Source organism: Petromyzon marinus, chromosome 1 (genome assembly GCF_048934315.1).
Source record: "Petromyzon marinus isolate PM22_M1 ecotype Great Lakes invasive population chromosome 1, UKy_Petmar_22M1.pri1.0, whole genome shotgun sequence".
NCBI classification, from domain to species: Eukaryota; Metazoa; Chordata; class Hyperoartia; order Petromyzontiformes; family Petromyzontidae; genus Petromyzon; species Petromyzon marinus.
Window position 1 is genome coordinate 13,748,889 of NC_133667.1, and position 22,892 is coordinate 13,771,780.

At 46.5% G+C, this 22,892-nt stretch overlaps 1 protein-coding gene across 2 annotated transcripts; it reads right to left on the minus strand.

Moving 5' to 3' along the window:
* Positions 1-33: 33 nt before the first annotated feature.
* On the minus strand, positions 34-21,842 carry LOC116942309 (uncharacterized). Of its 2 annotated transcripts, none has more exons than XM_032954051.2 (11): positions 21,484-21,842; positions 18,676-19,208; positions 17,530-17,619; positions 17,342-17,416; positions 16,039-16,559; positions 11,977-12,158; positions 8,942-9,041; positions 7,836-8,090; positions 7,044-7,200; positions 5,347-5,471; positions 34-3,835 (listed from the first exon to the last, which is right to left on the minus strand). In XM_032954051.2, exons 2-11 carry the CDS (start codon positions 19,205-19,207, stop codon positions 3,482-3,484), a joined length of 2,391 nt encoding a protein of 796 aa, XP_032809942.1. In that variant the 5' UTR covers position 19,208; positions 21,484-21,842; the 3' UTR covers positions 34-3,481. The 2 variants fall into 2 exon arrangements, with proteins under 2 accessions (XP_032809942.1, XP_032809932.1); XM_032954041.2 differs by having other exon boundaries at positions 18,676-19,230.
* Positions 21,843-22,892: the final 1,050 nt, after the last annotated feature.

Genomic DNA, 22,892 nt, shown 5'->3' on the forward strand with positions numbered 1-22,892 from the left:
TTGAATGAGAACAAATAAGGTCATTAGACAAGGTTAATAAAAACACTTCATATATTGGAAGGACAACTGGAAAACGCATCAGAATATGTATACCTAGGACAGCTATTAAAAGCCTATGACATCCAGATGTTATGACGCCACGTGACATTACACCTGAGCACGAATGTGTACCTTATGTTAGTAGGTCTCATTTATCTTTCAACTTACAAATTGTTGTTTTTATCTGCAGCACTGTCATCTATATCTAATTTAAATCAGTTTCAGTTCACTAATCTACATTTAAAATTTTCACTCTTTCATGACTGCAGGAATTCTTATTCTTGGTTCTTTCGGTAAAGTCACGTAGACAGAAAATGAAGATTAAATTAAGTTAAAAATAAAAGCAAAAAAAACCCACGACGTTTCGATCACAACACAAGCGGTCTTCATCCGCCAGCTTTTATTTTTTATTAAACATTTTTTTTATTTTCTATCTACATGACTTTACCGAAAGAACCAAGACTATAATCTACATTGTCTCCGTGACCATATCTCTGACCACTCAATAGCTTGGGTCACTTTCAAGAACCATCGTGGGCCTCATCTGACCCTCGATGTCGCCAGTAACAAAACCCAGGATTACAGAATTACCAGAATGAACTTATTTAGACAATTTATATGAAGAGTACATACTGCATCAGGTACTTTTACATTTTGAAGTGTAACTGAATGTTAATCAATACAACACCTGTTAAAAGTCTAAGTATCCCTATATTTACATATGCTTTTAGAATTAGTGCTGGTCTTTCGCCAGTGGTGGAATTCCCACTTTCCTTCAGTGAGGGCCAATCAACAGCTTTCGATTTCTGCAGCGAAGGTTGGAAATTCCACATTTTTCTCCCAGGAACAATCCTTAATGAAAACACAACCCCCCCCCCACCCTATTGATTTTGCTGCACCAAATGGTGCACATTTTACCCTTCCCAGAAGGAAGATGACGACGATGTTAGTTAAATAATGCTTATATAATCTCAGTCTTCCCAATGTTTAAAGGGTCCAGTGAGATGCACAGCAGTTTTGTAAATCTCCACTGTCACGTGTCTTATCCACCACACTGATTACAGGGGTTGGAGTATATCGTGCGGTGGACATACCCACGTGTTACACTGCTGCCCCTCGCAGGCAGTCCGTCAATACAGACGTAACGAGCGTACAGCACTTAGAAGTGTTTGTCCGTAACAAACTCGCGCTCGAGAGTTTATACCACCCTTGCCCTGGAATCAAACCGGGTGCCTCCGGATAACGGTACCAATATGCAACCTGTAATATGATGCCTCATGTATGCAAATAATTAATTGTGCATGTACATGACACAGGAATAAAACGGCAAACAATACAAAATACACAAATATACCATAAAACCATCAGTATACGTGAGAGTTTGGAATGTCTCCCGTGAGAGATTTTCCTCACTTGGCTATGCATAAAGTACACCGCAACAAGTGTTGGATAATAACGATGCACGTCGTCGTAAATATATTGACATCCATTCCAGATATACAACCAAATCAACAGTAAGGGAGTGCCTGGTAACAGAGTAATGTAAAAGATAAGGTAAAGGCGCAGTCCTGCAATTGCTTGCTCACATCACTGCTGGCAGGACCTCCATTAGAGGGAGCTCTTAGAGTCCCTCTTGAGCAGTGGTTCGCAAACTTTTTTGGCTACTGTTACCCCCCCCCCCTGTTGAATTTTGTTTCAACCGAGTAACCCCAACTTTCCTGGCCCAACATGGTTGAGAAATGTATGAATAATGAACACGAACATTTTCACCAATTGTCAATTTTGTGAGTTATCCCAACTAGCTAGTAACTGCAAGCGAAAACAAAAAAAATCACCGGACCCTCTGCATGAATGACGCCATTTGTTCGCGCTCGCGGGTTACCCTTTGAAACCCCACATTGTTTACGATCAATGAGTCTAGCAAGGTCTTTTATATCATTCCAGGTTATCATATGGATTTATTTTATCTTGGCAGATTCACAAATTATTATTCACCAATGACTCGCATGTATGATATAATTTCAGGCAGTTATAAACACCTCACCTGTGACATTGCCACGTACACCCCCGGGGGGGGGGGCGTACACCCGGTTGAGAATCACTGCTCTAGAGGGCATTTGCTCCGCTTTCACCCTGGCCAGATTCCTTGGAAGAGGTGGGAGCTCCCGCACCTTACCACGCCACATGCGAGCTTCCAGTCGCCTTACTGCGGTGATTTTGAGATTTAAAAAAACTTGCTATTTTACCTGCCACGCTGGGATATTACAACAAACCCAACCCACAACCTCTAGATTACAAGTTCAATTTGCAAACCCTTCCCATCACGGCAGCATCATGTATTCTTGCATCATAAAATGTGGCAGGAGCTGCAAAGGATCTACCACCAGGAGTCCATTCACGACCGAGCTCGCCGAATGTCGCTTCACCGTCTTCGCTCTGCGTCTGTGGAGTAAGCTTCCTGCGGTAATACGCAATGAGCGATCGCCTACAGTCTTCAAGAGATGGCTGTAGATATATCTGCATGAAAGAGCATTTGGGCGACACTTGGGCTTTGGGCCGTGCGCTCTAGACTTGCACGAGCGACTCGCTGCACGAGTTCTACACCAGTTCTACACCGCGCTCTATTAATAAGACATTTTTATAGAAGATAGGGTTATAGGTTCACCTTCCATGTTTCATGTGCACATTGATACCATTACACATACATAGTGTTCGTAGGAAGTTCCATCCGTTCCTCGACACTGATATAAAAGCAATGAAGTTCTGTCCACATCTGACTACTCGGAGGACTTTGTGTGTGTGTGTATATATAGTGACCACCACTGGAAGTCCATGCATTACTAGATGCTAATTTGGGGGAATACTGCATGTTGTATGTCACTGGGGATCCATACATTCCCGAACATTGATAGAGGATACTGATGTTTGTAGTGGACACTACTGGAAGTCTTTACATTTCTGGAGAGTACATGTCGTATACATCACTGGAAGTCCATATGCTCCTGAACATTGATGTAGGACGCTGTTGTGTGGAGTGGATGCGATTGGAGGTCCACATTCTGGGACACTGTCACAGGGGGACTGCTGTGTGTAGTGTACATCACTGGAGGTTCACACATTCCTGGACACTGATACAGGAAACATTGCGGAGTGGGCATCACTGGAGGTCCAAACATTACTCGACATTGATACAGGATATTTTAGTGTGTTGCGGACATCACTGGAGGCTGATACATTCCTGGACATTGATACAGACGACTGATGTGTGTAGCGGGCACTACTGGAGGGCCATGCCATTCCTAGACACCGATACAGGGCACTGCTGTGTTTGTATCATCCACCATCGGAGGGTCCATTCCTGCACAACGATGCAAAGGATTCCTTTGGACACGGGCCACCGCTGTACGTCTGTTCGCACTTTGCCGATCGCTCCGCCTCAGGCTCACATGAGCTGTAGCTTTCCGACGAGCTCCAGCACCTTGCTCCTCCTGCAGAGTGCTCGTGGTGCCGGCATGCCGTACACGTGCTCGAGGAAGCCATAGACGGGTGCCACCTGCGCCGGATACTGCACCCCGCACACCCAGAGCAGCTTGAAGAGCTGATCCAGCGCTCCAACCAGTGTCGACTGCCGCAGCGTCAGCGCTACGCCGGCGCCGCGTGCCACGATCGCGTAGCTCGGACGCCCCGATCCCACCGCCGGCGCCACCGCTCCGATTCCAAGGCCGACGAGGTAGGGCTGAGTCCGCGGAGGAAAGATGGCAGCGTCGTCGAGCAGCGCACTGGCGCTCGTGCCCACCTGTTGATTCGTATTTTGCCGATGAAATTTTTTAACCCGGATTTACCCCTTCATATTGAACATCTCCTTTACAAGGCAGGGTTCAAGTGACACAAACATGGCAAAGGCTTATATAAACATGTTAAAATATGCGTGCAGTATACGTTTATACAATGTCAAGTACGTTTATACAGCACAGAACACATGTATGTACATTTCTAGTGTAGAACTGAAATAAAGTTAAGTCAGTTGGTTTTCGCAGGCACTCGTAATCTAAGCATGGTCTTCTAGGTCAGGCCATGTGCTGGGCGTTTCTTCTGTCAAGCTTCTGCCACACACTACTGCAGGCATCGACATCAACTCCAGAAGATGCCCACATCAGTTCTTGAGGAACTAAGGTAAATCCCCGCAGCATTGCGTGGCGAAAACCTTGACGGAAGATACGCACAACACGTGGCCAAGCTCGGAAGAGCGCACTTGCGGCGGATGGAAATATTACAAGCTAACACAGCAGCCAATCCTACATTTGAAGGTGATTCTTTGATTAGAATAATTATTAGTAGAGCTGCCCCAAAACCACCTGGGTCATAGCTACGTTCCAGCTTGTCTGGTTCCTCAGCGTGGCGAGATGCAATTTGCATGAACGACGCTATCATAATTAAATATTGTCATGAGATTAATTCATCTTCTTTGGTTTTTTCGGTAAAGTCACGTAGAATGATAATAAAATAATAAATTGATAAAATAAAATAACAATAATATTCTCACGACGTTTCGGCCACAACACAAGCAGCCTTCATCAGGTGAAGGGGGCGAGACTGTCTGGTAGGACAGCGCTGGAGTGAAAGAGCCACGTTCAGATACGGCCTTTAAGCTGCTGCAGAAATAGAGGCCGTATCTGAACGTGGCTCTTTCACTCCAGCGCTGTCCTACCAGACAGTCTCGCCCCCTTCACCTGATGAAGGCCGCTTGTGTTGTGGCCGAAACGTCGTGAGAATATTATTGTGTTATTTTATTTTATCAATTTATTATTTTATTATCATTCTACGTGACTTTACCGAAAGAACCAAAGAAGATGAATCATTGCAGTCACGAAAGCTTTAAATCGAGATTAATTCATTCAAAATTCTCACAGAGCAGCGCAGCACCCACCCCCCCCCCCATGTCAGAGAATGGCCCATGGAAAGAGATATTACGGAACCACTTCTGAAATATCTTCATAGTGACCTCTTATCCACAAATTAGTGTGCAGCTTTCTTCCAGGCATCCCCGCTACAGAGAGGAATGTGTGCCGCATGACAACCAAACCAGTATTAAACACTCTCAGAGATGGATTTTTTTGCCAAATTTAACACGATTTTTATCGTTGTGGCCATTGGTGACCGAGCCGAGAGCATCAACCTGCTGCTCCTCCGATGAACACGGTTGGCTACATACGGTGCGAAAGAAGTTCAACATACATACCCGATAACCCGGTTTAATCACAGGCGGTTTCGCCAAAACCCCGATACTATCCCTGGCGTATAACTCACCGGAGCAAAGTCGACGAGGTAAGGAAGCGCACATTTGATGCTGCACTTGGAGCCCTTGGCTGGGCCGGCCATCGTCGGGGGGAGCAGGTGTGTCAAGATTTTGAGCATCGTGAAGCAGACTTCATCTGAATGAGAAGGAATTGTACACGGAGGCAACGATAGCAAAAACCTGAGTCAGGTGACATGCACATGTTTACGGGCCTTGAACGCTGGAAAGGGAAGTGGGGTCGGTGAATCGGGCGTAGATTGTCGTAACATGCTGTGAAACTCTTGACCTATTGGGCTGGTGAGACTGCCAAGTAAAAATCGTTACAGAAAGTGGGTGGGTACCCGTTTGTGGAAGATGTTGAGTGCTATCCCAACCATATGCGGGTTTGCTTCTCCACACACATGAAACACTCATTGCAAAATAATTGGCCAAACATCTCAATATATTAAATGTACAGCCCTGTATCAGTCCATCGCTGGATGAGGGCCTCTGCATATTATGTGGGTTTGTGGGGGTGACCATACTTCACCACACTGGTCAGTGTGATGTTGGTGATGGCAGAGAGTATAGACGTGGGAATATAGAAGCACTGGGAAATCCTCGCTTAACGTGTGTTCATAAAATGCGCTTTTGCTATAACGAGGTTCTTCCATGGGGGTTACACTTTTCACGCAAAGCGGAACGTGCCCCCCGTTATGACGCAGTTTCTGAGCGGTCGACAATGAACTACTTTCTTGAGCTGCGTGCCTAAGCTGTATGATATTGTACGCAGAATGATACATTATGCGGCATACCCTCATCTCGGTTATTTGCCCTGCCATGGGATAACTGCAGGATTATTTAAAAGTGCAAATGTGATTCAAATTTGCAATGTTTCATTTATTCATTCCCTGTAATGTGTGTATATATATAGCCAGTAATTCCACGCGTAACGTGGCAATTTTCAGGAATGCATCTTCTGTGTTAAGAAATTACTGTTTCGTACTACAATAGATTTTTCTGCACTGCTCTCTGCTGCTCACCACGCAACCCCATGCCCTATAACAACCTGCTGTGCATGGTGGTCCCCATTCCAAGCTCAAGCCTGCTTTAGCTTCCGAGATCTTGACGAGATCGGGCGTGTTCCAGGTAATTTAGTTTTCGAGAATTAAATCGTCTCGCGGACGAGCGTACATTGGAAAGCATGTATGTGCAGTAAAACCTTGGAATGCGAGTAACTTGGTCTGCGAGTGTTTTGCAAGACAAGCTAAATTTTTTAATAATAATTAATTTGATAAACGAGCGAGGTCTTGCAATACGAGTAGTACGTACACGCTTTGTCTGCCGAGTGTCACGTGATCACTACTGATATACGAGTGCTTTGATATATGAGTGCTTTGGATTACAAACACGTTTCCGGAACGAATTATGCTCGCAATCCAAGGTTTTACTGTATGCTGAACTTCTTTTGCACCGTATGTAGCCAATCGTGCTCATTGGAGGTGCAAAGTGTGTCCACCCCCGCACTGTAATAAAGCATCCTGTAATCCACGCCTTTTTTTGCTCCGCACCTCCGATTAGCACGGTTGGCTATGCATGGTGTGAAATCAATTCAAAATACATACGTACATACTCATTTCTGGTTGCGCCTTCCCTTCGAGGGGACTGCCTGCAGCCGCGTCTCTCTGTGGCTGATAAAGTGGGGGTGTGTGTGGACCGTCGCGCTCACCGGGGGTAGCTGCCACCTCCACATCCCGGAGAAGGATCTTCACGTCCTCGGACTCGTGAACGGCGAGCCGGCGCAGCTTAGGCACGTACGTGTGCTCCCACCGCTCCACAAAGTTGCGTCCCTTCCCGTATGAGATTTTGTCGAACTCCGCATCGAGCTGGGCGAGGGGGACAATTTTGCGATTTTGACCGCGATGTTCATCAGCGGGGTCAAAGGTGCCCCCCATTATTGTCGTTGTCATCAATCAAATAATAATTAGGGTCATTATTATTGTTATCTCTAGAATATTGCAATTGTCACTAAACATTGATGCCATTGCCGATACACTCACCCATACAGTCACATGCAGTTACCTACCCAACCACTCACATGCATCCTACCTACATATTTATCAAACCATCCACCCACTCATCCACCTGAATTCTGACCCATCCACCAACCTACCCTCATTCAAATACTCAAATACACACCCATACTTGCCTAATCACTCCATGATCAAATTAATCACATTCTCACGTGTAAACATACCCACTCATATACGCATTCATTCACACACCACCCTCACCCACCCATTCACACTCACTCATCGGCACACTCACTCGCACTCACACACAAACCCACGTAATCGCCCAACACTCAATAACCCACGATATCACAATTTCATCTAACATACTTACCCATTCATTCACCTTACTCACTAAATCACCCACTCATTCACAAACTCATCCAAGCACTCTACCCACACCACCCAGCCACCAACCCGACCACCACCCGCAATCTAACTCAACTCACCAGACCGGGAATGGCCACCAGGCGCTGGAAATCTCGCGGGATTTGCTCTGGGTCACTCGTGGCGTCGCTCGGGTCCAGCAGCAGTGTCCGGCTCCGCTTGACGGCCATCGCCGCCGCCATGCCGCACCCGCCCTCCTCCAGTTTCCGCTTGTGCCTTTTCGAGAATTTTTTCTGGTCGGCGTTCAGCTTGCGCCGCAGATTCCGCAGACGGACTTCTACAAATCCCGTGTGGCCCTGAGGGTCGTAAAAATGTTCCTGTGGCAGACACGGGCGCAAGATTGTTCGATGCGGACCGTGCGCATTTGTTTTGCTGTAACGGCGGTGGCCAAGCTTCCCCGCTGTACGTGCCACATGCAAAAAATCTTCATATGGCCGAGAGCAGCAAGATTTGCAGGGCCGGTGTGCATCTGTGAAAGCGCCCCAGGAGTAATCATGTTTGGCTCTGTTGCCAGGTGCAAGTGCCCCAGGCCACTCCTGCTTCTGCAAATGTTTTTCTATTTCAAATGAGGTTACATTGAAAAGTAAAACAATTGTATCTCTCTTGAGCCACACTGTTAACTATCCAGGAGCCGCATGCGGCTTTTGAGCTGTGGTTTGTCCATCCCTGCACTGAAATAATATTAGCGACGACTATTAAATCCTAACGCAGTGTCAGACTCATTTTCAGAAGGATCCTGCATGGGGTTTCTTGGTCAATGTCTCTTTAAGGATGCTTTTGCAATAAATTTAATGTTTTCCACTCACATTCTTACCACCAACTTATTCACCCACTTACTTACCACATTGTTACCCACCCACAATACCGACGCACCTTATTAACTAATTCAGTCACTCACACAATTACTTGCCAACACACTCACTCACCATCGTACGCACGAAATTACTCGATTAGCACGGTTGGCCACATACGGTGCGAAAGAAGTTCAACATACGTACTCACCCACCGACCCACCCACCCTTTCACCAACTTACTCAACCACCAACATAATCGCTCACACTCTCAACCAATAACATATACACATACTCGGTCACATACCCACTCACTCGCTCGCTCGCTTGCTTAACTCGCTCATCTACCCGAGAATAAATTAGGTAAATAAACTCACATGGCCAGTGACACTCGAGTCCCCGATGTCCAGTCTCTGGGACGGGAAGATGTCGATTATTTCCTGGGAGATGCTCGTCTTCTCCACGGAACTTGGGTAGCTAGAGGGAGTTGTGGGAGCACAGAAATACCCATGCGGCGTCATGATAAGCCCCCCCCCCCCCCCAAAAAAAAAACCATGCCTCAATGCCTGATACATGCAGTGTAATACTGCTCTATGCATCATGTCATTGAACTCTCGCCGAGCGGTGCATTGCCCTGTGTGTTATAAAATGGCCCGTGGAAGGCACCATCACGGAACTACTTCTGAGGTCCATTTATGGGGCGCTTCACATTCACACATTCACTGTGAATGAGAAATGTTGTTCGATAATTGGCTTTTTACCCTTTTATCTGGCAACAAAACTGACACCTTTTTTAAAGGAGTCATGTTTACATTGACCACAATACCTGCGGTCGGAACGCAAACAAAAAACAACTCTGATAATGTATGCACTGTCCTTGAAATTGATTGGTCCACACCCGAGACAGCTTTCTTTAGAGCCTCGTCTCACATGGTGTTGGACCAGAAGACGCCAAAAGGCGCACAACTCAAAGACAATGCACCATCAGAGTTACTGGCAAATGAGGTTTCCAATGGTGTAAATGTTGTTCGCATTACTATCGCATTAGCCAAAGTAGGTGAAAAAGCAAACAATTTGTCAGCGACTGGACTAAGACCATCAATTCCCTACACTTGAGAATCCGGTTCGATCACGGGTGGCTGAAACTTGTATTCGAGCTCAGGTTTTCATAACACATGTATCAATTTGGACATGTTTGTAATGTACACCTAGACTAACTGTCAAATTATGAAAAGTAGACCTTTCAATTAGATTAAAATGTGTCGATAAATTAGACTAAAATGTGTCAATAAATGACCACGCATTGAATTGAAATTGAATTGCAACAAGCGTAGTAGCTAGCTATGCTTCAAACCATACAATAAACTAATGCGGCTTTCTTATAATAAATTAAACAAATACCGTATCCATCCTGTTCTTCCTGTAAAGTTATGCAGGCCGGACATCGATTCCAAAGACTTTCATCCCACAATTCCCTGCTTAAAAAATGCAATGTATTACTACTTCTTCTTCTTTCGTATGGCCGATGAAGATGCAGAGCAACAACTACAAATTTACATTCAGGTGGTTAAGCCAGATAATCAGGTCAATAGTAGCGGAGTGGATCGCTATTTGTGGACTGGGCATTGCGTTGTTACATGTTGTACGGTCTGTTCTGGATGACCACAGCCGCACGCTGGAAAGTTTTTAATTTATCTTACTAAGCATGGACTTAAGCCAATGTTAAGGGGAGTTTAACCTCATAGGTAATTTGTCCCTTCTTGCTGATTATAGCATTTTAGAAGTATCGTAATACAACTCCATATCTGTAGTTTTAAAAGTAACATAACCGAATTACTTGCCTATGTTTAAAATTACTTCATGTAAATCAGCCTAATGCAAAATCAACTCGGAACACGCCCGATCTTGCCAGATCAAAGCAGGCTTGAGCCTGGATAGTGCTTGGGATGGTTCACCACTGTGCAAAGCAGGTGACTATAGGCTGTGGGACTATGTTATGGGAAGGACAGTGTGGGGAGGCCCAAATCCTGCAGCGGAATAACAAATGGCTATCCACGCATCTTTACATCAACGCATGCTAGGCTGATTTAAATTAATAAATGACAGCACTATGCTCAGTGTGTACAGAGACATACATTGTCTCTGTAAACACGTATAGTAAAACTGGTCCACAGTTTTGCTTACAATGAATCAACGCTGCTGAAAATCATTCACTTCCAGAAGCCTGTGGGACCTATGGGTTGTGTAAACATTACTTATATTTAAGTGGAGACAGCTTTATGAGACATTGTCTACATATCTATATTTGGTAATACTATAGGACTACTGGTGCTGGTCTTTGGTAATCGGATTACGCTAACCGGTTACCGCCCAGGACTACACATACACAATAAAGATGCACACGTACAACACGCTTTCGCACATATAACCGCACATATATAAACACATGCACATAGTTATATACTGCATAAAGATCACTATATAGCCTTATTAGTTGAGTGGTCAAATGCCGTTAGCGAGTACCTATTTAGGTCATATCGCGTACATTAAGGTCGGTGACCAGTGTCATGCCTCGCTGTCTTTGTCTCTTGAGTGCTAAAGTTTACACACCGCACCAGCTACTTATTTAACGCCAAGTTCACCTAGGGGAGGCCCAGAACAGGTTCAGATTCCACTTGCCACTGATGTCATCCATGGCTGGGCATCGAACGCCTGTCTACAGGTTTGCAGTGCTGTGCACGAACCACTACATCACCACTCCTCACAAACGCATGCACACTAACTGCACATACGCCAAGACAAGGACTTCTTCAGGCTCACAAACCTCACTTTAAAATGGTGTGAGCAACCATTAAGGTTGCCACAGTACACGAGGGGACACACACGTAACAAACACAGAAACACAACAGTTTCTCCCGAACAATGAGTATATCTACGTAGCAACAGCCTAGCGTATGTCCGTATGTCTAGCAATCTATCTGGCCATCTGCCTCTATGCCTGCCAATCAGTGTGCCTGTGACAGTCTACCTGTTCTTTCTATGTGTCTGTGTGTGTGTGTCTTGTCTGTATGCTGGACCATAGGTCTCTATATATACACCTGCATGCCAATCTACTTGTGTGCCTACCTTTCGTCAGCCTGTTTTCTCTTCTGCCCGTCTGCCTCTCTGCTTGCCTGCCTGCTAGTCTGCCTGTATGTCTGTCTTTTTGCCTGTGTGACTGCCTGCATGCCCGCATGTCTGCATACGTGTCTGGTCAATCCTGCCAGCGTTCTTGCCTTTCTCTAACTCTGCCTGCCTGTTTGTCTGTCTGTATATCTGTATGTATATCTGTATGCACATCTGTCCGTCCGTCTGATTGGGAGACAACACCTCACCACACCGCGACACTGTCGAACTGCTCAGGAATACGTACAAGCCGTGCCGTTCGACCAGGTGGGAAACGGCCAATTTGACCAATTCCTTCCTCGAGGACTGCGATAACATGCCTGTGCTCTGGCACGCTTCAAAGAGGTGTGGCGCGCGCCTCTGCAGGAATGCGCGGAGGTTCAGGGGTGCCCGGGTCCCCGCAGCGCTCTGGCAGTTAGCGGCGACCGCCTGCGGAAATAACAGTGTCGCCGTTATCATCACGATCATCATCACTGTCGTTATCGTTATGATCGTCATCATAATGATCATCATCATCTTCATGACGATTGTCAATCATCGTCATAATCGTCATCATCTTTTAGTGTGCTGTTGCAACTATTGTTGCGAAGTTGTCATCGCCACCACCATCCTCGCTACCAATTCCAACATGACCCTAGTCTTCATTTCAAATATGTAATATCAGCATTGTCTTCATCATTTGTCCTCTGGACCAAATATCCATTTCCATAGGCCAATTCAATTTCGGACTCAGGGCTGCAACAATGAGCATTGTCCCATGTTTGTATAAGTTGGGAGAAGCTAGATGGGTAAGGATGCTTTGATTCATCAACTAAAATAGATTCTTACGATAACTTTGCATGGAACAAGTCGTGCGTGAAAGAATCGATTATTTACCATTTTTGAAAGAATTATAGAATCGATTCGTGCCATGATTCGTGACAATTCCTCCAAATACTGGAGGGATTAATCGGTACATTACTAGGAGACATTCATTTTGTTAATTGTACGAATCAAATTATACACATGACTAGGAGAGACTCATTCATAGTACTATAAAAATGTACACAAATGGACACATCTGAATGAGGTCAACTCATAATCCGCAGCTCAGAAATTCAAATCCGGGGTGGCAGCCACCTCAGCCCATCATCATCATCCTGCAAGGAGGTTACATTATTGCCATTTTGTGGGAAGTCAATGGTGAGTGTTCTATGTAGAGAAAAACTACTGCCATGGGAATATGGCATTTCCACAATTAGCTTAGGGCTGTCAATAGAAAAGAGCAGTGCCTCCCACATCACTTATCTTAACAGGGACAAATTTGGTACAATATCGTTTGGCTCTATATAGAGCGTCTAAATGCAACCCTGTCTCAACATTCACATCTTGACAAAATAGCCAAAAGCATTGCTTGCGTGATGTTTTTCCAACTGCATATAATTAATACATGTCCTGTCCTTGGAAAGTTTTAATTCAATTGTTTCCCATCGCATGATCTCATTCGATTACAATGTTACACTTTTTAATGACAATGTTGTGTTTGTTAGTAGAGTACACCATGATGATATGTGCCTGTTATGATAATCGCTGTGGTATGTTCCGCATGCTTTAACATGCTGCGTTTAGCTCTCATGTGCAACCTCAATTCCTCTCGTCGGCCTCTTTAACGGTGTACGTTTTGGAGGTCTGAAATGCAATGCACTGTCATCAGTCCTTGATCCATGTCAGCCTTACAAAAAGACTTCCAATCTCAATTTGTTTTCACCTGGTGAAACAAAGACTTATTCTCGAGTAATATAATGATAACAGACTGAGGGTATAACAACCATATTGATACATGCCGTCTGCATCACAGTGGACATTAAAGATCCCCTGACATCATTTGCAAGAGTAGGCTATCGCGTGCTGGCGTCAGAATTTTACCAAATTCGAAAATTCCACCGCAAACACCTTGAGACTAAACATAGAAATTGTCGCCCACTAGCGGCTAATGCCCCAGGTCACTCTTGCAAATGAGACTCACCCTGGTCTCTCCGAGTTCTCACATGGTTAAACAAAATAAACTTAGAACTTAAAATTATTTGTCTCCTTCACTCGCTCAGGAGTCAAAACTTTTTTGTACACTTTAAATTTAAGATCGCTACACTCCAATGGTCTCCATTGATTGAGTTTATTGTTATTTATCACATGACGTATGTTACAGGTTCGTTTTGATGTTGCAACAATTACGGTCACACTTTTTTTTATGTTCCAACTGGCGAAACAAACGAGAAAACCAAACATGTCAAACTACACAATACAAATTTGTGAAACGTAGGTTGTGTGTGTCAGTCATCTCAGTCAGTTAACCCATAGTACCTGGGCATGTCCCATGACCTCCTGCCAGTGAGCTTTCGACATGTTACATGGTATCACAGTCCACCTAGGCTGTCATAAGTGTAAAAGTGGCATCACCATCACTTAGTGGCAAATGGTCGCTGTGGTTGTTATCGTCCGCACTCTTAATTGCAATGGTTTGCACAAGGCACTGCAATTCCAACCTGGGTACGATTCTCAGCCACTGAAAACGTCAGTGACAACTGGAACCTCACCCTAGCCTTAGCCACTCCTAAGCTAAATGAGTGTTAAATGGTCACCTGGTGGTGTTGTATATGTGAATATCGGCATTGGGGAGACATAGGCGATTGGTGTAGTGGTGGCCACACCACCGCCATTTCCCTGTGTGCGTGCCATGCTGGCCTTAATAGGTGCTCCGTAGTTTAACACGTAGGCTTTCGCAATCAATATTATCCACAAGAGCTTTTTTCGGTTAGATCGCGTATATAAAAATGTGTCGTTAAACCCACCACTATTACTCTATGAATAACCCAACCGATAATGGATATCCATTGTTATTTATATGCATACAATAACCCCCCCCCCCACCCCTGGCATTCGCACCTGATTGGCTCACAGGTGACGACATGACATTTATCCCTCTATTTAAGAACGAAACAGAAGCATTTCTCCAAATCTGGCTGTCGCCTGATGATGTTGGTTGGAATTACTGGTGAAACGTCATACTCAAATCGTAAATGTTGTGGGTTTAGTCTCCAACACACCGGTGTGCTGTACTAGTAACGGATTGGCATGTTTTGCTTACGTGACACACTTTACTGTTGGCTGTCTGGTGGTGGCGGGTTTATTGACACATTTATATTTACGAAATCTAATCCAAAAAAACCTCTGTTAAGGTGCTCCCTAATTTGCACTTATGGTCTAAATGGCTCAATAGGGAAGGTTTGTGTTCAAAGCTTCACCCGCCATTTACGTTAACAAATGCAGACAAACGCGACCTCATTATAACCCAAATAGCATCAGATTACCAAAAAATTTAAATTGGTTGGTCAAATTTCACAAAGGTATTCATGGAGTTAACCAACATCAACATAAAATAATAACTCTTGATTTTACAATTGGAACGGTTTCAAGGTCAAATCCCACTTAACAGTCAGCTCAGCCCCCAGAGGGCACAATCTCCAGACCTACCAATCTTACTTGCATATACGCACGTCCTCTGTTGTGACCGTAAAAATAGGTTCAATAAAGTCAACTCAGCCCATCATAATTTATCCTCGAATAAACATCACCATCATAATCGTCATTGTCACCATCACTACCACCGGCAGCTGGACGCATGATACATGAAATGGATCGTACATGCAAGAATCAACTAGTTTTTTTGATTCGTACACCTTTGCACGTAATGGGTTCACGTTAGCTCTGCTGCTGCTAGTGGCCAAAACATTTCACCGCAAAATAAAAGAAATGAAGTGAATATTGGATCAATATGGCAAACCACGAATCACATCCAGGGCTTAATTTCTGACTGAAAATGGAGTAGGTGGCACGTGACTAGCAATCACAGCTATTGCAAAAGGTATACTGGATGTGGTGTGCCGGGTATGCAAATATATTCCGGGTCACGGACCCGGACAGGCCCAACTGAAATTAAAGCCATGCATATATCGTGAAAGAAGCACCATGACACGCTGCTGTGGGTACAGGGTAATGGCATCACTGCAATTCAAACATACGAACCGCAGTCCCTATCATGCGGAGGGCTAAGTCATACAAACCATACAAATCAGTCCCAGGAATTTCGTGACCGTACCCGATGGCATTCTGCCAAATGGACCAGAGGAATGGTCGTGCAGAGATTCGAACTAATTAGATAACCAACGAACACATGCGAGCCTACAAAGGGGCCCAGGCAACCCTACCCCTCGGGCTTCTTGTCCCCGCACGAGTACCTGGGCAGCACAACCAAGTTCTGCCACCCACGCACCTGGTAGCGGTGCGAGCCTTGCTCTGCGAGGGCTGGGCCGGCTGCGACGTTAGCGATGGTGGCGGCTGCAGCGGCGGCGGCAGCAGCAGCGTCAAATGGGCGCGAACGTTCCCTCGACGGATCCATCGGCCTGGGCCTGATGGGCCTGTACTTGGGCACAGAGGCCACGGGCGTCCGGTAGTTTGTGGCAGCTGGCGCTGACGTTGATGCGTGCGTTGGCACGGGCGCGCAACGTTTGGCGATCGGACGCAGAGCGGTGTTGCTGCGAGGAGAGAAGGGTCCCGATGTCGTTGACGATGATGCTGGGGCGGAGGAGGTAAAGGAGGAGGAGGTGGTGGCGGAGGAGGAGGCGGTGGTGGTGGTTGTGGCGGTGGTGATGGTGGCTTTGGGGCGGCGTCGTGGTGGGGCTGATCGGCGTGCACGGGGATAGCGGCCCGAGAGGTTGGTGAGCGTCTGGCAGGCAGAGTCCTGCAGCGAGGTGACGTCCTTGATGATGAAGCCCGCAGAGGAGGAGCTTTGGCCTGGAGGTGGAGAAAGCGGAGATGACGACGGAGGCGACGGAGGAGGTTAAGGAGGTAGAAGAGGAGATGATGGATGGAAGAAGTGGAGAATGAAGAGGAGTTGGTAGTGGAGGTGGAGGAGGACCTGGTGGTATCATTCAAGGTATTTTTATTGATAAACTAACTTAAATGCTCCATTTAAATACCTTGATTAAATTCAATACCATCCTGTCGGTTGGTCCATGCTTCGCTCTAGCACCAATTGTTAAGAGGAGGTGTAAAGAAGCCTTTTTGTGGGAAGTCAACAGTAGACGTCCCATGGAGCAATTTATGCCCAACATAGGAATGTGGAATTTTCACTGCTGGCACGGGACCACCAACCGAGATGAGCCCTGCCCATGGCTCGTTTGAGCAGGGAGACAGGTTTGACGATGACAACTACGCGAGCCATGCTTGCCGCACGAGAAGCTGAACCTCAATGGACCCTCGGGAGGTTAACCGAGCCATGTCCAGTGCCATGCTGTGCCAACTCGGCACAGCTCCAGGAGGCCCCTGATTGATTTTCCACTGCAAAAGCCAGGCATGCCCCTGACTGATGTCACATAAACGTTGTACTGGTCGTTTTTGTTGTAACTTTCTAACTAGCTCCTACCAGACATCTGTGAAAAAGAGCTTCATAGTTCATCGGATTTATCCAGGATAAATAAAGATTCTGATTCACATGCACTGTCTCAGGTAAGATGTGCCAGTGGAAAAGAGGTGTTAAAGGACAATTGAACTGCACGAGTGCACAGCCGTCATACCATTAGATGGGTCCATTTGCAGCGTGCGCTCTCTGTAAACCAAGTCACCATCGTCCACAGCCTCTTCCACCTCGTCTGGAAATGCACACTTAAAATCAGGACCCCTGTGTTGACTTCCACAGTGCAATGGCTATGGGTCCACCCTTGCAATATACACGGCATCTGTGCAAGCACACGGAACACCTCACCGTGATCGCAAGTCTCCATTTTAATGATGTGTCCCGACCATTCCAAGCCGGTGAAGTCCACGTTCGGTATCAGATTCTCCCCCGTCTCATCTGCCGAAAGACACACATTCAATTAAAAGTTTTACAAGATCTGTGCCTTTGGTAGGGGTCTCTTGATTTAAATAGGGGTCTCTCTCTCGGGCAGTGTTTCTCAAGTTCAGTCCTTGCGACCCCGACTGGTACAAAGAACAAAAAACTGAATACATTTGTCAATAACACTGTGGCCTTAAAGGGAAAAGTTTATAATAGGTGAAGTTTTGGGAAATAGCCCTTCATAGCATGTAAGAAACCAGTACAGATGTCCTTGATTACCAACCATCAGGTACAATGCAGTGTGCAGTAGATCAATGTGCACAATAATATAAATATGTGGGTTGGGCACATTCTATTATGTAACAGCTTGGTGAAGAAAGGTCTGCAAGGATGTTGAGGACAAAAAAGGCAGAAAAAATGCTGATTTGACAACTGGAAAGGGTCTATAAAGTGAAATTAAGAACGCTCAAAGATAAGATGGGATTGAGGGAATTTCTGCAAAAGATATGCTATTTAGCAAAAGACTAAAGTGGGAGAGAACAGAAAAGACTGGTAACCACAAAAAGGATGGGTCACGAGAAATGAAGTTGAGAAGCACCGCCATAGGTTGAGTAGGGGTCTATTCTCAGTTTCAGTCAGGATCTCTCCCGCTTGTCAGTCTTTTTGGTTTCAGTAAGAGTGTGAATTAAGTGGAGGTCTATCTCTTCGTTCAACAAGGATCTTTCTAGGTCCATTCTAGGATCTTTCTTGGCCCTGCAGTGGCGAGATGTTAACTCCCTTGCCTGGTATGCAGGATGTCGTGCATTGGATCCCTGGAGAAAAGTCACGTGTACGAGGGGGAAGCAATCAATCCCGTACACACGGAACCGATGGAGTCCATATTTTCGCTGTATGCCATCTCCTGGCGAGCCAGGATATGGCACAAGGTTAGTTCGATCCACTAACCCTCTGTCTCCACAGTGCCGGATTACAGGAATGCTTAACCACCACCGTTTCAGTGTGTTCTGAAAACCTACACGTATATTACGATGGGTGAAGAGTTCAATACATTGAATGAGAAAAGTACAAACTCACTGTAAGGCGGGGGTTCACACTCGCTCGCTTCCAGCAGCTCCGTTGCCGCGCTGCACGCCGTCACGTCATCCTGGTGTTGAACTTCCTCCCCAGGTGGACTGGAGGGCTCAACATATGTACCGGCGCCATCCATGGCCCCCAGCCTCTGCACGGACAACAGCAGCTCCCGGCTCAAGCCGCTGAACAGCGCGAGCAGCACCTCCACCAGGCCTCCCAGGGTCACGTCACCAGGGGAGGAAGCGGCGTCGTCCCAGCGCGGCGTCCCGGCGTCGTGGTGCTCGGCGCCCTGCAGGGCCTTCACTACCTGCCGCAGCACGGCGTAGAAGCCGAAGGGCAGGCGGTCGCGCGCCGTGGCCAGCAGCTCGGCCCGCACGAGGCCGTCCCCGACGCAGGCGCGCAGGACCCCGTAGTCCCGGATGCCCAGCTCGGAGTCCATGGCCCGGGCCACCTCCGCGTTCACGCCCTGCGCCTCCAGCCACGCCGGGAAGTCCCCGCTTGGCTCCAGCACCGGGGTGGCCACTGCGCACGCCATCCTGATGGGGTGTGGAGGAAAATCTAAGAATAAAATATAGCCATTGATTTGAGTGTTATTGGATTTATTTATTTTAAGTAACAAACCAGGTCAGCTTGAAAACATTGCTAAATCGCGTTTGCATGCTCTCCTTTCATACATGTGGTTTTCTCCACTCACTATAGTTTTCCACACACACCAAACAAAACTCCGATCATTCAAAATAGGTTCAGCAGTGGAGCAGTGGTTAGGCGATCTGCACTGTGAACCCAGCCACCATAGTCGATACCCTGCCAAGGCGAATATCAGTGGGGAGTGATATCCGAACCGGCTTTGCGGCCCCACCTTCGCCAAGCCACATTGATGAACATATGGTTGTATTCGGTTACGTTATTCTAAACAACAATTTGACTTGACCAGTGTAGACTGACAAAAGCTGAGGTTATCATTATAGAATTGCTGTTAAATTATTATCACCATGCATCATACATGTATATGTATGTTTAACTTCTTTCGCACTGCACATAGCCAGCCGCACTCATCGGAGGTTAAATCGGCACTCCTTTTGTAGGAGTACAACTCTGCTTCTCGTTTGCCAATGAGAGTGAAACTTATCCTATCTGCCCTTCAAATTAGATGCACCCCTGACTCGATCCGTATTTGCCTGCGGATATGAGGAAACAGGAGAATCATTTCATTATCCGCGTGAAGGCAACACAAAATTACAAGAATAATAACTAGCAACAGGATACACCAGCAGTGGACACAATAAGTAGTGTGCATAAGAGCTGTGCAATTTGTTTATGCATTCTTCTGGAAAATGAATAATACTGTGTGAATCTAAATCACATACCTGTCAACCCCTTATCAGTGTCTACCTTATTACAGACAAATTCAGACCGTATCGGTCACCCACTCACCCCGTGCCCTTATAAATCTCAACGTTCATCCTACAAAGTCCCATGCCAAGGGAGAAACACAAATACACAACGCATTATTTTTTTGCCCGTATTGAAATGGCGCCAAGCCATGTGGACCTGAAAACTCAATTTCCCTGTACAAGAAGAATACGGGTAAACCCATATGAGTTGACATGTATGTAATCACAATCAGCAACGGGATTCTGAAAGTGCCAAGCTGTTGTCAGCAACACTTTTAAAACAACCCCCCCCCCCGCAAGTTGTAACCAGGTGTGATGATAGACGGTGGGTTCCGCAAATAAGAGCGGTTCAAATAGACAGCCGGACAGACGACCACGGCGGACTGACGAACAGACAGGCCAAACCGACTGACAGTATCAGAATCTTAATTTGTCCTGGGAGGCATTCGGATGAGCTATAAAGCTCTTTTTCACAGATGTCCCGGTAGACTGACATGACAAACAGGAGCCCAGACGGACCTACATGACGAAACGACAGACACGATGGGAAATAACGAACGGACCTATACGCGGAAATGACACGCACAAAAATTGCGAGAAACTTTGGAAGATTTAACGACCGCGGTGGAGGCAAGGAGACAGCACGACTCACTTGACTTTGAAATGAGGGGCACACCAGCGGGAGCTCGTCAATAAGCCGCAGAGCTGATTAGCAATGCTGCCGCTGCTGCCGCCGTGTACATTTACAAACCATCATCACCAGCCATGATCAATCCACTGCTGCGGTACAAAGGGACCTTGTCCCCTTCTTCGAGAGCGTCGCCATCAAAGGAAAAGGCCTCGCGATATCGCGATCAAAACGGCGACCTAACCCGATTTCATAACCTTCCATCAGCATTGCCCAAGTCGCCTATAGGTTTATTATCAACGTCTTCGAACGACGAACGTAACTGGGCACGGGTTGACCGACGGACGCAATCGCGCACGCGATATCCATCTCACAAGGAAACGCCCTCGGGGGCCGATTTCAAACCCGTTAATTCGTCGTTGCAATTAAGTCGCCTTCGTTTTAATAAAAATTTTAAAACCGCAATGTGTGTGCAAGATGTCGTGGGGGGGGGGGGGGGGTAAGGAGGTCGGGGTGGACGGGGCGGTGGTGGGGAGATTGTTAGTTACAACGTCGCAGCATCGTAGAGATGTGTGGCCATCCGCCCGCTTCATCCAGCAGTGGATGGAGCCATAGCGGACGATGATGATCATGGGAGACTGAGCGAGAGGGTTGTTGTTGTTGTTGCTGTAATAACGCTGCTATCACGTCACACAGCCTTACCCCTCCCTCACACACACACACAACGCCGCGATTAAGACTTTTTTTTTACCCCCCCAACATCGAGGCGGATGCCATTAACAATCTTACCTACGGGTAGGTGAAGGACTTTCGGGAGCCGATATAGCGGTGCCTGCCACGATAACTCTGGGATTGAGAAAAAAAATTGTAATGGGTGGGTGGGTGGGTCGATGGAGTGGAAACCACCAAAGCCGTGGCCTCGCCACCACCAACCACCGCCGCCACCAACCACCAGCCAACAGCTGATCCTTCCCGAGAAACGTTGAACTGAAGAGGAAGAAAGTCTCCACCACCACCACCAACCCTCCACCTCCTCGGCGTCCTTCCTCACGCTGCCGTCTCGAGTCGCCCGGCGGCTGGACGGGGGGCAACAGAAGGAGAAGGAGGCTCGGGTCAAACTCCCCCCCCCCACCCCCCCTGGTCGGGTCAGGGGTCGCGGTGATGATGACACCCGCCGTCTCTTCCTCCTCCTACTACTACTATTGAATTCGATACCAAGGGACCGTGGCAATTTACTTTTTTTTAAAAAAAATTAACCACGCCACCCACGCCACCGCAACAGTGTTTTACTGTAGGGGGCCGTCCATAAATGACGTCACGCGATTTTGGACGATTTTTGACCCCCCCCCCTTCGTCACACGGCGTCACAAAAAGTCAAACCCCCCTCAAATATGACGTCACAAAGCTCTGCCCCCCCCCCCAAAAAACATGCTTCAAATCGCTTTAAACTATTGTCATTGTAGTGCGTAAATTTTTATTTAAAGCTTTCGTTACTGCAGTAATTCATATTCTTGGTTCTTTCGGTAAAGTCACGTTGAAGGGAAACAATAAAATAATAAAATATATATAATATATATTGTAGTGCGTATTTAATGTGGCGCTGCACTCTGATGTTGTAGGAGAAAACATTTATTTTAAAAGTCTATTTAATTAAGTAGAACGTGTTGTCGAAATTTATTTAAAGTTGCGCATTTTGATGTGACGTCACATTTCTCAACCCCCCCCCCCTCGTCATACATCGTCACAAATATCTGATCCCCCCCCCTCCTAGGTGCGTGACGTCATTTATGGACGGCCCCTAGGGGGTGGCCTTTGAATATTGCGGGTGCGTCGTTCGCGGTTTCGACCCATCGCGGGGAATCGACTATCTGCCCATGGATCGTGACGACGATGATGATGACATAAACCCACTAATTTAGATAAGACTTAAGCGGCACTTCCCATGAACGTAAGCCCCGCGATATTCTTAAAGGGCCTCTTGTAATTGTTTTTTTTATGCTGCAGCGTTGGCAGTGCCGCGCGTAAAAAAAAACTATCAACAAACAAGACAAATCACCACATTCGTAGATAACACTGCCTTAATTCGAGACCCAAATAACCATCGCACAGCTCCTGGCTTTGAAATTCCTCATCGTAGATGCTCGTGTGACCATCAATCGCATCAGATCATCAGCAGGCAGATGCTCACATCCCAAAAG

Excerpts from the sequence above, each read along its gene's own strand:
- LOC116942309 (XM_032954051.2), bottom strand. The coding sequence starts at position 19,207 with ATGGCGTGCGCAGTGGCCACCCCGGTGCTGGAGCCAAGCGGGGACTTC. Across the intron at positions 8,091-8,941 it reads ACTCGAGTGTCACTGGCCAT|GAACATTTTTACGACCCTCA; the intron begins GTGAGTTTATTT and ends TGTCTGCCACAG. Across the intron at positions 5,472-7,043 it reads GGAGGTGGCAGCTACCCCCG|ATGAAGTCTGCTTCACGATG; the intron begins GTGAGCGCGACG and ends CTTCTCATTCAG.